General features: G+C 38.7%; 1 protein-coding gene and 1 non-coding gene across 7 annotated transcripts in view; one reads left to right on the plus strand and one right to left on the minus strand.

Annotated features, from left to right (window-relative positions):
• The window catches only part of PEX1 (peroxisomal biogenesis factor 1), a 334,741-nt gene that overhangs the window by 22,423 nt on the left and 298,180 nt on the right, over positions 1 to 14,138 (plus strand). For 5 of the 6 annotated variants that reach the window (XM_031454888.2, XM_031454885.2, XM_064487573.1 and 2 more), the window contains 7 exons: positions 743 to 839; positions 2,399 to 2,569; positions 4,221 to 4,375; positions 7,469 to 7,658; positions 8,093 to 8,259; positions 10,490 to 10,624; positions 13,685 to 13,749. In XM_031454888.2, the coding sequence (XP_031310748.2) occupies positions 743 to 839; positions 2,399 to 2,569; positions 4,221 to 4,375; positions 7,469 to 7,658; positions 8,093 to 8,259; positions 10,490 to 10,624; positions 13,685 to 13,749 (980 nt within the window). The remainder of the gene's footprint in view (positions 1 to 742; positions 840 to 2,398; positions 2,570 to 4,220; positions 4,376 to 7,468; positions 7,659 to 8,092; positions 8,260 to 10,489; positions 10,625 to 13,684; positions 13,750 to 14,138) is intronic. The other variant, XM_064487572.1, reaches the window with a different exon arrangement.
• TRNAA-GGC (transfer RNA alanine (anticodon GGC)) lies at positions 1,684 to 1,756 on the minus strand. The gene has a single exon. It is a non-coding gene; the product is annotated as a tRNA-Ala (tRNA).

Here is a 14,138-nt window from a genome sequence, read left to right on the forward strand (position 1 = left end):
TAAATAATGTGCTGTTAATAGCAGGGTGTATGTATCTTTTTGAATTAATTCTTAGTTTGTGGTTGGCTTTATTCCTTTGATAACTAAAAGTTTAAAAAGCTAAAGCTTTAAATGTTCTTAGAAACAATGAACAGTACATATATGTAAATTAAAAAATATATGTGCAATATGTTGTGTATATGTATTTACATGCAGTATATTGTCTATGTGCAGTCAAATTGTAACAGTTCTACCTAATAAAACCAAAAACTGGGGGAAAAAAATTGGGAGCAGCATAAAAGTACACCTGGAAAGGTCTTGGTGAACGTATTATGGTCCAGTACAGACCTACGGTGGTGGTGTACTGGGGAGTTGATGTAGCTCTATTATCTGTTGATAAAGAGGACAGTGATTTATTGTAAACATTCAGTGAATACTATAATCCCATCTTTATAAATTTACATAAAATGTGTGTGAAGTGTCTGGAAGGATGATATAGAAAAACAGTTAACAGCAGTTAATTCTGTGTTTTTTACCTTTGTCTACTAAGTATTTACAATTATTTTGTACTTTTACATATTATTTTATAACCAGGGATGTGGGTTTTCTTTTTTTCTCCAGCTTTATTGAGATGTAACTGTTACAGAACATTGTGTAGCATATACTTGATTAATGGGGCTGAATCTTAGTGGTCACCACAGTGACAGAAACTCTTTCAGTGACTGAATGTACTGAGAGTTTTTATGAAGCAATTCTTTTCCAGGGGAGTGGAAAATCCACTTTAGCAAAGGCAGTCTGTAAAGAAGCACTTGACACACTGGATGCCCACGTGGAGATAGTTGACTGTAAAACTTTACGAGGTATGAATTCAGCAACACTCTACATAAACGTCTTTTTTGGTAGAAAGACAGAAATGTTATTATTTAATGCTATTAATCTAAAAAATACAGGTATCTAATCTTTGACTTTTTTATCTGTCATTTAGTCATTGTAATTACTTAGAAATTTTAAATCTTTGGTTTTCTAATATTTTTAATAAAAATTGTAAAAGTCTCCATGTTTGATGGAGGCCTATTTTTTTTTTCTAGCCAAAACTCTTTGTAGACTATATTCCTGGAAATGCCAGTTCATACCACTCTGAGAAAGTTAGTATTTAGAACATACTCCAGTGGGTATAACTTATCTCTAAATTGCTTTGGGAAGCCAGTATGGTGGTTGCCTCAGGGGAGGGAAGGTGGGTGGCTATGGACAGCCAAGAGGAGAATTACAGTTTATTATGTACAGTTGGCCCTTGAACAGTGCAGGGGTTAGGGGTCCCAATCCTCCATGCAGCCAAAAATCCTCACGTAACTTACAGTCAGCCCTCTGCATACATGGTTCCTGTGTATCCATGGATTCAGCCAATCCTGGATGACATAGTACCATAGTATTTACTGTTGGAAGGAATTCACATGTAAGTGGACTCACACAGTTCAAATCTGTGTTGTTCATGGGTCAGCTATACACTTATTCTTTTGAAAGTCTTTAATTTTTACATTATTATCTATTCAATGTTTTAAAAATCAGAAAGATTTTACTGAGTAGTTGATTTTTTTTTTCTCTTTGCTACCATTACCACATAGTCCCCACTAGTTATTATAGTCTTTTTTTTTTTTAACCTCATGTACGATAAGAAATAGCCCTCAGGGCTTTTTTCCCCCTTAACGGAGGCACTGGGGATTGAACCCAGGACCTCGTGCATGCCAAGCATGTGCTCTACCACTGAGCTATACCCTCCACCCTAAGAAATAGCCTTTGAAAACCCATTACTTCGTATGCTGTGAAGGTGGTTTTAGAGACATTGTCCTCCTCTTAGAGTCCTGCTTTGGAAGCCTCATGTGAAAATTTGTTTTAGAGCTAAGTAACAGGAACTTTTTACATTGGCTTATGAGTTGGTATGTTTTCTTTTCTTTGAATAGTTTGTAATTCACCAGGAGAATTAAAACCAAATTTATGATTCAAATATAGCAATTCTAGGATCTCTAGGTGGCTGTGTTTGTGTTCAATTTTATCTGAATCTTGATCTCCTACTTTCACTTATATTTTCCCACATCCTGCTTTTATTTTGTTGTAAGCTGTCTGAAATTCTCCATGGAATGAGGCAGGTATAAATACATACATACATGTAGAAATTATGGTAGCATATTCTTTTTTTCAGTTTTACAAAATTCAGTAATTTACTGAGTCCTTTGAGGCTGTATTAATTAAACCACGTTAATGGTTAACAAATTCTGCTGATTGGCATATTAACAAAATACTGTACTGATCGGATTTTCATAGTTAAATCAATATTGAGCTTTTCTGATGCTTTCAAAAGGGCAGCCTGAACTTTCTCAGCCCTAAAATAACAGTAAAACCATTTCATATCTTCTGTGTTAAGGGAAAAGGCTTGAAAACACGCAGAAAACCTTAGAGGCAGCCTTCTCAGAGGCGGTGTGGAGGCAGCCCTCCGTCGTTCTGCTGGATGACCTGGATCTCGTTGCCGGCCTGCCGGGCCTCCCGGAGCACGAGCACAGTCCTGAGGCTGTGCAGAGCCAGCGGCTCGCACATGGTAATGACAGCACGTCCGCTTGCTGGCTCCAGGCCTTTTTCTTCTGTCAGATAGCATTTTCAGTCTCAGCAGTAAATCTGTCTTCAGAGAACAGAATGTGTGCTGTGCTATGTGTTGCGTTTGAGGCCTCTGGTAGCATTCTGCAGGTGTGCTGTGCTAGCGGGATTGGTAGAGGAAGAGCAGTGCGAGACGGCTGCAACTTCGTCATTAGTCTTTGGGGCCTTTTCATTCTCCTCTACTTAATAGAAATCACTGAATTGTCAGATTTACTCTTGCTCTGTTCATTTGATGAATACTTATAGAGAAGTATTGCTTGTGCAGAGTCTCGGTCTTGGGGAGGAAATAAAAGCAAACAGACAATTTTAGTACAGAACACTGACAGTGATAATGATAGCTACTGTGTGTTGACTGCCCTTTCCAGACTAGGGATTACTTTGTACTCTACATGCAGATATTCTTCTGGTTTTATAGGGGAGTAAATGGAAATTCAAAGCCTAAGTCATTTGAGCAGGGTGACACAGCTAGGAGGTGGTAGGATGTGTTCTGCTAGGAGTGTCTACAGGGGCTGTAGGACCACATACACTGAGTAGGGGGCGCTGTTGGGGGTAAGAAGTTAGCAGGGAGGGCTTTTTGAAGGAGTTGATGACTGGGTGGAGTTTTGATGGAGGAGTAGAAGTTAACATGGAGCAGCTTCATAGCCTGGAAGAAGCAAGGAAAGTGTGATCCACAGGCAAAGGCACAGAGGTACAAGAAATGCTACTTTAGGGAATATTCTACTGACTAGAGCTTAGGGTTCAAGGAGAGGATGGGGCCGGTGTGGGGCCTGGAGGATTTGGCAGCATTCAGCTGCCTCAAGGTTTTTGTTTGTTGTTTGTTTTTTTATCTTTTCTAGTTTTATTGAGATATAACTGACATATAACATTGTATAAGTTGAAGGTATACAGCATAATGATTTGACACATGTATATCTTGCAAAATGATCACCACAATAAATTAGTTAACATCTATCACCTCACATTGTTGAAGGTTCTTAAGAGATGAGATAGATAAAAAATGCAGCCACAGTGGCTTGGGTTATCAACTAGTGTTGATCTCACAGTTTGAATCCTGTAGCACCTACAAGACTTGTTAGTCTAGTGTTTTAAGGAATGCTGCAAATTTCTAGGTGAGGATTCAGTTATATGTTACTAATGCCTATTTCAGTTCTGACCTCATACCAGCCAAACCTTGCAAGAGCTGGAGTAGAAGGAGATGGTTCAGGAGGTCATAAGAATATGAGCTGTATTTTGCCTAATTAATAGAACACAATGTGGAACTTTATCATCCTTCTATCATACTTATTTCAGAGACTCCTTTTCATTTACTTGATAAGATCCAGAAGTAGAAAGCTCACTTGGCATTGTTCTGAGTACGCAGACTGAGTTTAAAGTGCTCCCTATGCCGCCGTTAGATTGATTAGAGCCTGGCCAATATTAGGTCCTCAACAGTTAACACCCGTGAATGAATGGAAGATTTATTTTTTAAAAGGAGCCATACCATTCATACTGCACCTTAAAGCTTGGCTACTTTAGGTTATCATTTTTAATGAATATTATTTTAAATGTCATGCTTATATTTACCAAGTTTTTTATGCTGTATCACTTACTTCTAGCTTTGAATGATATGATGAAAGATTTCATTTCCATGGGAAGTTTGGTTGCCCTGATTGCTACAAGCCAGACTCAGCATTCTCTACATCCTTTACTTGTTTCTGCTCAAGGAGTTCACATATTTCAATGTGTCCAACATATTCAACCTCCTGACCAGGTAACATACTAGTGAAGATTGTTGAAATATATCCCTCTTTGTATAAAGTAGTTTTCGATTTTATTAATGATTTATAGCTTTTTAGAAAATTGAAGTATAGTTGATTTACAATGTTGTGTTAGTTTCTGGTGCACAGCATAGTGATTCAGTTATACATCTAAATATACTTTTTCATTATAAGTTATAATAAGCTATTAAACATATAGCTATAGCTCTCTATGCTGTACAGTTGGACCTTGTTATATATCTATTCTGTAAATAGTAGTTTGTGTCTGCTCATCCCAAACTCCTCATTATCCCTCTCCTTCTTTCCCCTTTGGTAACCATTTCTATGTCTGTGAGTCTGTTTCTGTTTTGTAAATAAGTTCATCTGTGTCATTTTTTTTCAGATTCCACAGATAAGTGATACATGATATTTGTCTTCCTCTGACTTACATCACTTAATATGATAATCTTTAGGTCCATCCATGTTGCTGCAAGTTGCATTATTTTATTCTTTTTTATGACTGAGAAGTATTCCATTGTATGTACCACAGCTTCTTTATACAATGATGATTTATAACTTTAAACTGATGCTGGTGGGTGGGTATAGCTCAAGTGGTAGAGTGCATGCTTAGCATGTATGAGGTCCTGGGTTCAATCCTCAGTGCCTCCATTAAAAAATAAATCTAATTACCTTCCCCGTCCAAAAAAAAAAAAAAAAAGATGAATAAACTGATGCTTAAGTTAGTGATCTTAAGGATACTTAAAAGTCAACGTTCATGCAGCAACATGGATGTTCCTGGAGAATGTCATTCTAAGTTAAGTAAGCCAGAAAGAGAGAGAAAAATACCATATGAGATCGCTCATATGTGGAATCTAAAAATAAATAAATACAAAACAGAAACAGACTCAGAGACATAGAATACAAACTTGTGGTTGCCAAGGGGGTGAGGGGTGGGAAGGGACAAACTGGGATTTCAAAATGTAGAATAGATAAACAAGATTATACTGTATAGCACAGGGAAATATATACAAGATCTTGTGGTAGCTCACGGCAAAAAAAAAAATGTGACAATGAATATATGTATGTTCATGTATAACTGAAAAATTGTGTGCTACACTGGAATTTGACACAACATTGTAAAATGACTATAACTCAATAAAAAAAAGCTAAAAAAAAAGTCAACATTCAGTGTATGTTTTGCTTAGATGCACAATTTTCATTTATAACCATCTGAAATATTACTGTGTACTTTCCAAGGAAGTATCTTTTTTGAAAACAGCATTTCCTCTTTTTTTATTAAAGGTTTCTTTTTTATTTCTATTTAAAGAGAAAGAAAAAACCTTAAAAATTCTAAACTTCTTCATTTTGTTCATTTTGCATTGATCAAGTCTGTAAATACACCATGGAAATTAGAATTTTTTTCAACTTTATTGAGGTGTAATTGACAAATAAAATTGTGTATATTGAAAGTATATAACATGATGTTTGATATACATACACATTGTGAAATATTTACCGCAATCAATTAACACATCTGTCACCTCACATATTTACCTTTTTTAAGTGTTTCTTCTTTTAAAATTTTGACTAAACTTTTTTTTTTCCATCACTAATATTCTGCACCCACTATGATTTTGGTGCCCATTTCCAACGTATGGGTCTTTCTCCCACACCACCAAGCAATTCTCAGATACTGGCTGAGTGTCCTACAATTCAACTCAGTTCTGACACTATCTACCAGGAGATAGCATCAGATTTCACAGGTTAAGGGCTAAGTCCCACGACTGCCCCCCACTTCAGATGCCAGTCACAAGTCCAGGTTGTTACTTATGCTTCTGACTAGTTACCAGTCAGAGGTTCCCTCGACCCCCTCTTTAGTTTCAATTAATATTCTAAACCAATTCACAGAATTTGAGAAACTAGTTTTTTACTCACTAGATCACAAGTTTGTTACAGAGGATATTAAAGCCTACAAATCAGCGGCCAGATGAAAAGATACATAGGACAAGGTCCTGAACAAGGGAGCTTCTCCTGCCCTTGGCAAGTTTGGGGCCTGGCCTGGTGTCACGTGCAAGTGTTCTGGTTCTCCAACCTGGAAGCTCTCTGAACCTTGTCCTTCTGGGTTTTTAATGGAAGCTTTGTTACATAGGCATGATTGATTCAATCATTTGGCCATTGGCATTGATTCAACCTCCAGTCCCTTTCCCCTCCCTGGAAATCGGGGTGGGACTGAAAGTTTCAACCCTGTATTTAAGGTTGTTTCCTCTGGCAACCAGCCCCCATACTTAGGTGCTTTCCAGAAGTAACCTCATTAACATAAATTCAAGTGTGGTTGAAAGGGGTTTGTTATGAATATCAAGACACCTTTATCACTCCTATCAGTTAGGAAGTTTTAGAGGTTTTAGGAGATCTGTGCCAGACATAGGGCAAAGACCAAATACGTATTTCGTATTATCACAGTATCATCCTGTAGGGCCCATCATCTCTTTCGGGGACTCGTGTTATGATAGCTTTGGTGTCAGTGAGCTCAAAGAAGTATGTTCCAGGACAAGCAAGCTCATTTTACTTCTTGTTTAAAATTCTTACCTAGCATCTACCCTAAATATTCAGACCCTGTACTAATTGACTGTTATTGAAGAATAGAGTATTATACCTGTTAAGTTCAACAGAATGGCAGTGGTATTGGTCACTGAATATGTTTTTAGAAATTTGTTTTACAAGAACAACAACAAAATATTCTTAAAGGAACCAAACTAAAAAGTCATCTTACTGGAGACAGAAATAACAATCATTTATGAATGTGATTTTTTTTTATTGAGGTATAATTGAAGACAACAGACTCACCGTTGAAAGTATACAATTTGATCAGTTTTAGCGCATGTAAATACCATTAAACCATCAGCACGATTATGGTGGCAGACATTTCCATCGTTCCTAGAAGTACCTAGTGCCCCTGTGCAAACATCCCTCCCCCCACACCATCTGCAGACAAACACCAGTCTGCTTTCTCTCACTGTAGATTATGTCAACCTCATTTTTCTCAAAATACGTGTACAAAAATTTGCAGTTGAGTAAAATCAGAAATTTGAATTTTATGTTTTCTTTAGGAGCAAAGATGTGAAATTCTGCATAATGTCATAAAAAATAAACTGGACTGTGATATGAACAAGTTTGCTGATCTTGACCTGCAGCGGATAGCTAAGGAAACAGAAGGGTTTGTGGCTAGAGATTTTACGGTGCTTGTAGATCGAGCCATACATTCTCGTCTCTCTCATCAGAGCATATCCACCAGGGAAGGTAAGTTTTACTGTTAAAACTAAAATCTGGATTCTTTATTGTCTGTGGTGGAGAGCTGTAATTGCAGTAAGATAAGAATTAAATATATTCATTTTATTATTCAAATAAGCAATTATTTGAGTTAGAAAATTGGCATTTCCAGCTAAATTGATTGCATTTTTTAAATTGAGGTACCGTTGGCTAAGCGAGATCAGTTAGATGGAGAAAGCCAAACACCACATGATTTCTCTCATATGTGAGTTAAAAAAACAAAAAAAATATATAGTAAATGAACAAACCAAACTAAACATAAACACACAGATAGAGAGAACAGAGTAGCAGTTACCGGAGGAGAGGGTGGGGGAGGGTAAACGGGGCCAACTGTGTTATGGCGTATTTTGAAGATTCGTATACAGGTATGAGTACCAAAAGAAGTTTTGTTTATTTTTAAACAGAATTAGTTTTAACAACATTGGACTTCCACAAAGCTCTCCAAGGATTTATTCCTGCATCTCTGCGAAATGTCAACCTGCATAAACCTAGGGACTTGGGCTGGGATAAGATTGGTGGATTACATGAAGTTCGACAGATACTCATGGATACTATCCAGTTACCAGCCAAGGTACTTAAAAAAAAAAAGTCAAGTACTACCTATACGCAGAAGAACCACTTGGATCATTGGTTCTGGCTTTATGTGTTGGCTTGCCTAAGCTTAGTTTAATTCAGTAAACTAAATACCAAATAAATGCCCAGCCCTAATTTGGTACTTTAACAGATTTTTAAAGTATTTGATACATTCCTTGACCGTAAAGAATGCTAGGGTGATATTTATAAGAAATACATTTTGGTGTGAATTTCATAATTCTTGTGTTTTGAATCATTCAGATTCTACTAAAACAAATGAACTGTCAGCTAGGGTTGAACAGGAACAGATGGGAGTAAACTAGGGGATGAGAGAGTCATCTAGGTCCACAGAACTGATGGATTAAATCAGATTTCCAGGCTCTTGGTGCCACCCTAGAAAGGCAGAGTTAGCAGGCAGCATAGACCAAACAGATGGCAGGATTAGGGTGGCAGATGTAGATTGTTCTTTAGAAGATCAAAAGTAGAATCTAGGAGGTGGTATGTTTGAAACAGAAACCTGAGAGTTAAGAATCTTTGCATGAGATCAGAGACCCAAGCAAAGAGGTGAAGAACTGGCTGAGTAAGGACCCCAGTTCCATGGAACTAGATGGCGAGTCCTGGGAACTGTCGGGTGGGGCCCAAGGCATACCTGTTTGGGAGGTGAGAACCTGTTTGGGAGAACATGGGCATGGGCGTACTTGCCAGCAGGATCATGACCCCACATGCTGAATCTGGGCACCAGGTAGTCAGTATCCAGATGTGTCCGTATCAATCTGCATATGTGCTGGCTTTGGAGCCTCTTTCAGATTAGAATGTAGGTCGAGATGAGGTTGGAATCTTGTCAACAGGTAGGACTAAATAGGCATACCTAATAGAGGAGGCCAGGAGATTGCTAACAGTAGCCTGCTGTTTGGCTCACCTGTTAGTTCAATTTGGTGCTTTAGAAGGAGAGTTTAGAAATGATTGCTTATTTAGCATGGAGACTCTTGGGTGATTTTACTGTTTGTTGTCATTACACATGCTTCACTATTTCTTTTCTTTCTTTGATTGAATATATTTGAACATACATAGCTGTGTAGCTGTCATAACTTGCCCCATATACCAAGTGGAAGGCAGTATTCTTGTTAAAAGATTGGTTTTTATTTTCTTAATGTAGTGGGGGTTTTTGTATGTCTGTCTGTTTTTTGGATGGCTGCTTGGAGTTTATTTTCTACTTGGTGCAAGGCACAGGGTTATGAGGTGTCAGGAAGACTCTCGTGTGGCTTGGAGAGTAACGAGTGGGGTTCTCTCAACTTCCTTTTTGGTGTTTTGCTGTTTTGATAATACAGAACCCTGCTTCTTCTGGCTGTAGCCTGCTTAGTCTTGTGGAGGAGAGGGAAGGGGCTCTTATGAGCCCAGCACCTTGGAAGGCAGCCTGGCAGCTGGTGGCGGCCACTCGGAATGAGGGACCAGAGATGGTTTTGCCAGGCTGGCCGCCAGTCTGCTGCTTGCCCACGACTTCCCAAGACAGGTCACAGGTGATCATGCCGGTAGAGGTCTGGGGCGATTCCGAGTGCTCTGGGGACTCCAAAACCGTGGCCATGAATGGAGAGTGGACTTCCAGAAAAAGCTAGCCCACCAGTGACCTGGGTCGGCTTTGAGGAGACCCAAGTGGCAGGGGATGGCTTCCCCAGGGTACTCTGCACTTCCGCAGGAGCTTTTACTGGAAGTGGGGCCTGGGCAGCACTGGTAGCAGTCGTAGGTGGCCACGAGCGAGCCGCTGGAGGGGTGGCTACCGAGCTCTTGCCTGTAGGCTGGTGGAAAGCTCAGCAGCGACCGCTCGTGGGCCTTGGCGCATGATCACAGGTGGCGGGGACTGGACGCTAGGCCACTGAGCCCATTTGCAGAGGTGACAGCAAGGGACCACTCCATGACTCGGACGCACAGGCTTAATGTAGTACTTTTATGATGTTTTTTTTTAAAAGCGGGAAAAAGTGAAAAGAGCTTCTGATGCATTTATATGCGTTATATGTAGAATGTATTCCATGCTCCAGTTGAGAAAAAAATCTGTGGTAATTCCTTTGAGTTCATTTGTTATCTTAAGTAGGAATTTTTTTCTATCATTGTAATGTTAATAAAGGTGGCAGTTGTTACCATCCGAATATTTTTTTCTATATATTGATCTTTGGCTGCTGCTTAAGTATTTCTTTTAGACTAGATCTCTTTGTCATATTTTTGTATTTTTTCAGTACCCAGAATTATTTGCAAACTTGCCCATACGACAAAGGACAGGAGTACTATTATATGGTCCTCCTGGAACAGGAAAAACCTTAATAGCTGGAGTAATTGCACGAGAGAGTGGAATGAATTTTATTAGTGTCAAGGTATGTTTTGCGTTTATGTTTTTCTCTTTTTTTAACTGAGGTTAAATTTATGTACCATATAGTTAACTATTTTAAAGTAGACAATTCAGTGGCATTTAATGCATTCACAGTGCTGTGTAACCACCACCTTTCTCTAGTTTCAAAACTTTTTTCATCCCATTCTTCCTTCTCCCATCTCCTATCTCTGGCACTCTCCAATCTGCTTTTTGTCTCTATGGATTTGCCTGTCTGAATATTTCATATAGAAGGAATCATGCAATATGTCACCTTTTGTGTCTGGCTTCTTTCACTTTGCATGATATTTTTAGGGTTCATCCAAGTTGTAGCATGTGTCAGTACTTCAGTTCTTTTATGGCTCGATGATACTCAATCTTTTTTAAGGTGGTATGGAAATGCCACAGTTGCTTATTCATTCACCATAGCTGGACATTTGGATTGTTTCCACTTTTGGCTATTATGAATAATGCTGCTATAAACATTTGTGTACAGTTTCAGTATGGAGTTTTGTTTTCATTTCTCTTGAATATCTGTATACCCAGGAGTGTAACTGCTGGGTCATATGGTAGTTCTGTGTGCAACTTTTTGAGGAACCACCAAACTAATTTTCACAGTGACTGTACCATTTTACATCCCTACCAGCAGTGTGTAAGTGAGCATACCTATTTCTTCATATCCTTGCCAGCAACATTTATGTCTCTTTATAGTCTCATATTTGGAGAACCAGCAGGAGCAGCAATTTATCTATTAGTTAAGCTGTGTGGGAAATTGAATAATGAGGCACTTCTCTTTTGTAGGACTTGTGTTCTTTGGGCAGATCTTCATGCATTGAAAAATAGAATTATGCAAAATATTCAGATAAAAACAAACTATACTTGAAGGGGAAAGAAAACCTAGGAGACCAGGGGCTGGAGACCACACTGAGGCAGGAAGCTGGGGATTTTATGGTTCTGTTATTTGTTGGCTATATATCACCCTTGCTTGTGTCACACTAGGTCTAAGTTTTCTCACATATAAGGAGAGTGTGGTAATTAGAGGACACGCTGCCAGGTCATTTCGGGCAATGATTCCCTGTCCACCACTGTGACTGGGGTGTGTTGTTATGATCTGGGGTCTGATGTCTTCTTTGTACAGGTTCAGCACCCCAGCAGTATTAGTTTATCAAGGAGTGGTGACATTTCAAAGCAAAGGAATCTTATGCAGGTTTCCCCGCCACCCTGTTTCTCCAAAGCATTTTTGTAAACCTTAATGGCATAAAGCAAAGAAGCAGTTAGACACACCTCACTAACAGGTGAACAGAACAGATCGCGATAAAGCACAATCACAGACACGGCCCGGAGCCTTGGCGGCTTGATGCCAAGATGCTGAGCGCAGTTCCCTGGCAAGGAGCCCTGCGGGGCCGCTCTCCCTGATCAGGGTGCGCGCTGCCACCGCAGCAGCTCACGGAGAAGCGAATGTTGAACGCTATTCTCGCCTTACACCTTTTTTCATAAATGCGAACATTTCTTCGTATTTCTTTCAGTTAGTGAAAACAGGTACTAGTGTAGGTCTTTCATAAAAGTGAAGTGGCATAAAGTAAATTTTCAGAAAACAGAGAATACCTGTATTGTAGTCTTATTCAAAATTGATTTACAATCTGAAAGCCAGTTTAGCAGTTTGCAATTAGGTATGTCTGCCCTTTTTTTTATCACATGAGTTTTTGTGAGCTGGTTACAGGGGTACTCTGGTAATGATGGAGATGCACTGTAATTTTTAAATTTTCCTGTCTTCTTTTTTTTGGATTTTGGAATAATTATGACCATACTTTTTTCACTTGTCACTAGGATATAGTTTTTTACTGTTTTTTCCTAAAACCTTATACTTTTCAAGTTTAGAGCTTGCAAATATTGTTGTATATTAGATTGTTCCACTAGGGAGGACATCCTATCTATCCCCTTTAGCAAATCTGCAGATCACAACTTGGAGTGAGTTCTCAGTGCAAAGGATTCCTTAGAGAGCTGATTCTAGGTGGGTCGGGGGGTGGATCCTGGGAGGCACACGTCAAAGACAGGCCTTTCGCTGGCACCAGTATGCTGCCTTATTCCTGATATTTTGCCTTTGTTATTTCTTGTTCCTTCCTCTGTAGTTCTCTGACTGTGTTGAGAAAGTCTGATTACATACTGGCGTGTTAATAGGGATCTAGATGGCTGAGTATTAGAAATTCTTTATTTTGGTCACATATCCTGATCAGTATTTGGTCTTTCTGAGGTAATGATTTTTCACTGGAGATCCCTGTAGGGCCTATTCAGTTTTCACAAATATTTCACTATAAGGAAAGATTGTCCTTATTATTGACTTTGTTATATGTAGTAAAGTTTGTTTTGAAAGTTTTTTCAGTTGATTTTTAGGAAAAATTATACATTCTCCAACTTCTGTACAAATAAATTGGTTTCTGTAATTGAAGACACTGATTAAAGTAATTCATGTCTTATTACATATTTTCTGGAGTCTCCAGAGATAGACAGAACATTTTCCTTTTTCAAAGCATTCATTAGTTTACTAAACAAATAATTGTTCAGTGCTTATGATGTGGCAGGTGCTGTTGTTGGCCCTGGCAATTGACTAATGATCAAAGCTGCCTTTTCAGAGCTTGTATTCTACTAGTGGAGGGCGACAGTAAGCAGGTAGACACATGGAGTATATACTGTACTGTCAGGTGGTGGCCGGTGCTGTGCAGGAGGACAGCAGGAGAGGGAGGTGCAGAGTACCCAAGTGGCTCACACACAGGGCTGTCAGGCAAGGGCTTTCTGAGGATGTGGGGTCCCGTCAGAAATCTAAAAGAAATGAAGCAACGAGCCATGAGACTATCTGGGGACAAGTGTTCTACGCAGAGGATACACCAAGTATAGAACTTGTGGTATGACGTTAATTCCAGCCATATTAATTTTTTACATGTATTTGACAGAAATCCATTTAGTTATATTAAAATTTTTCCATTATTGCATTAAGACTTAGTCATGCACAAAAATTATATTTTGTTTTTAGATGATTTTCATTCTAATTTAATTTTATTTTCCCTAACAGGGGCCAGAGTTACTCAGCAAATATATTGGAGCAAGTGAACAAGCTGTTCGGGATATTTTTATTAGGTTGGTTCCCTATGAATGTTTTTTAAGTAACTGGACTGTGTGTTTATTGATCAGTCAATGCTTTTTGTTCTTCACTTACTTTTTTGAAAAATTGATGTTTGAAACCTATGATTTATGTGGATTATTAATAAGCTAGGGAAAAAAGATTTACTTTTTCACCAAATACCACTTAAATATAAAACATTTTTGATACTAAGTTTTGGAAGTTATTTGGCTCTACATTTACATTAGAAATATTCCTGGGGAGGGTAATAGCTCAGGGGTAGAGTGTGTGCTTAGCATGCACAAGGTCCTGGGTTCAATCCCCAGTACCTTCATTAACAAAAAAAATATGTAAATAAACCTAATCACCTCCCCCCCCCCAAAAAAAATAAAAAAAAAAAGGAATA

The sequence above is a fragment of the Camelus dromedarius genome, chromosome 7 (assembly GCF_036321535.1).
Source record: "Camelus dromedarius isolate mCamDro1 chromosome 7, mCamDro1.pat, whole genome shotgun sequence".
NCBI lineage: Eukaryota > Metazoa > Chordata > Mammalia > Artiodactyla > Camelidae > Camelus > Camelus dromedarius.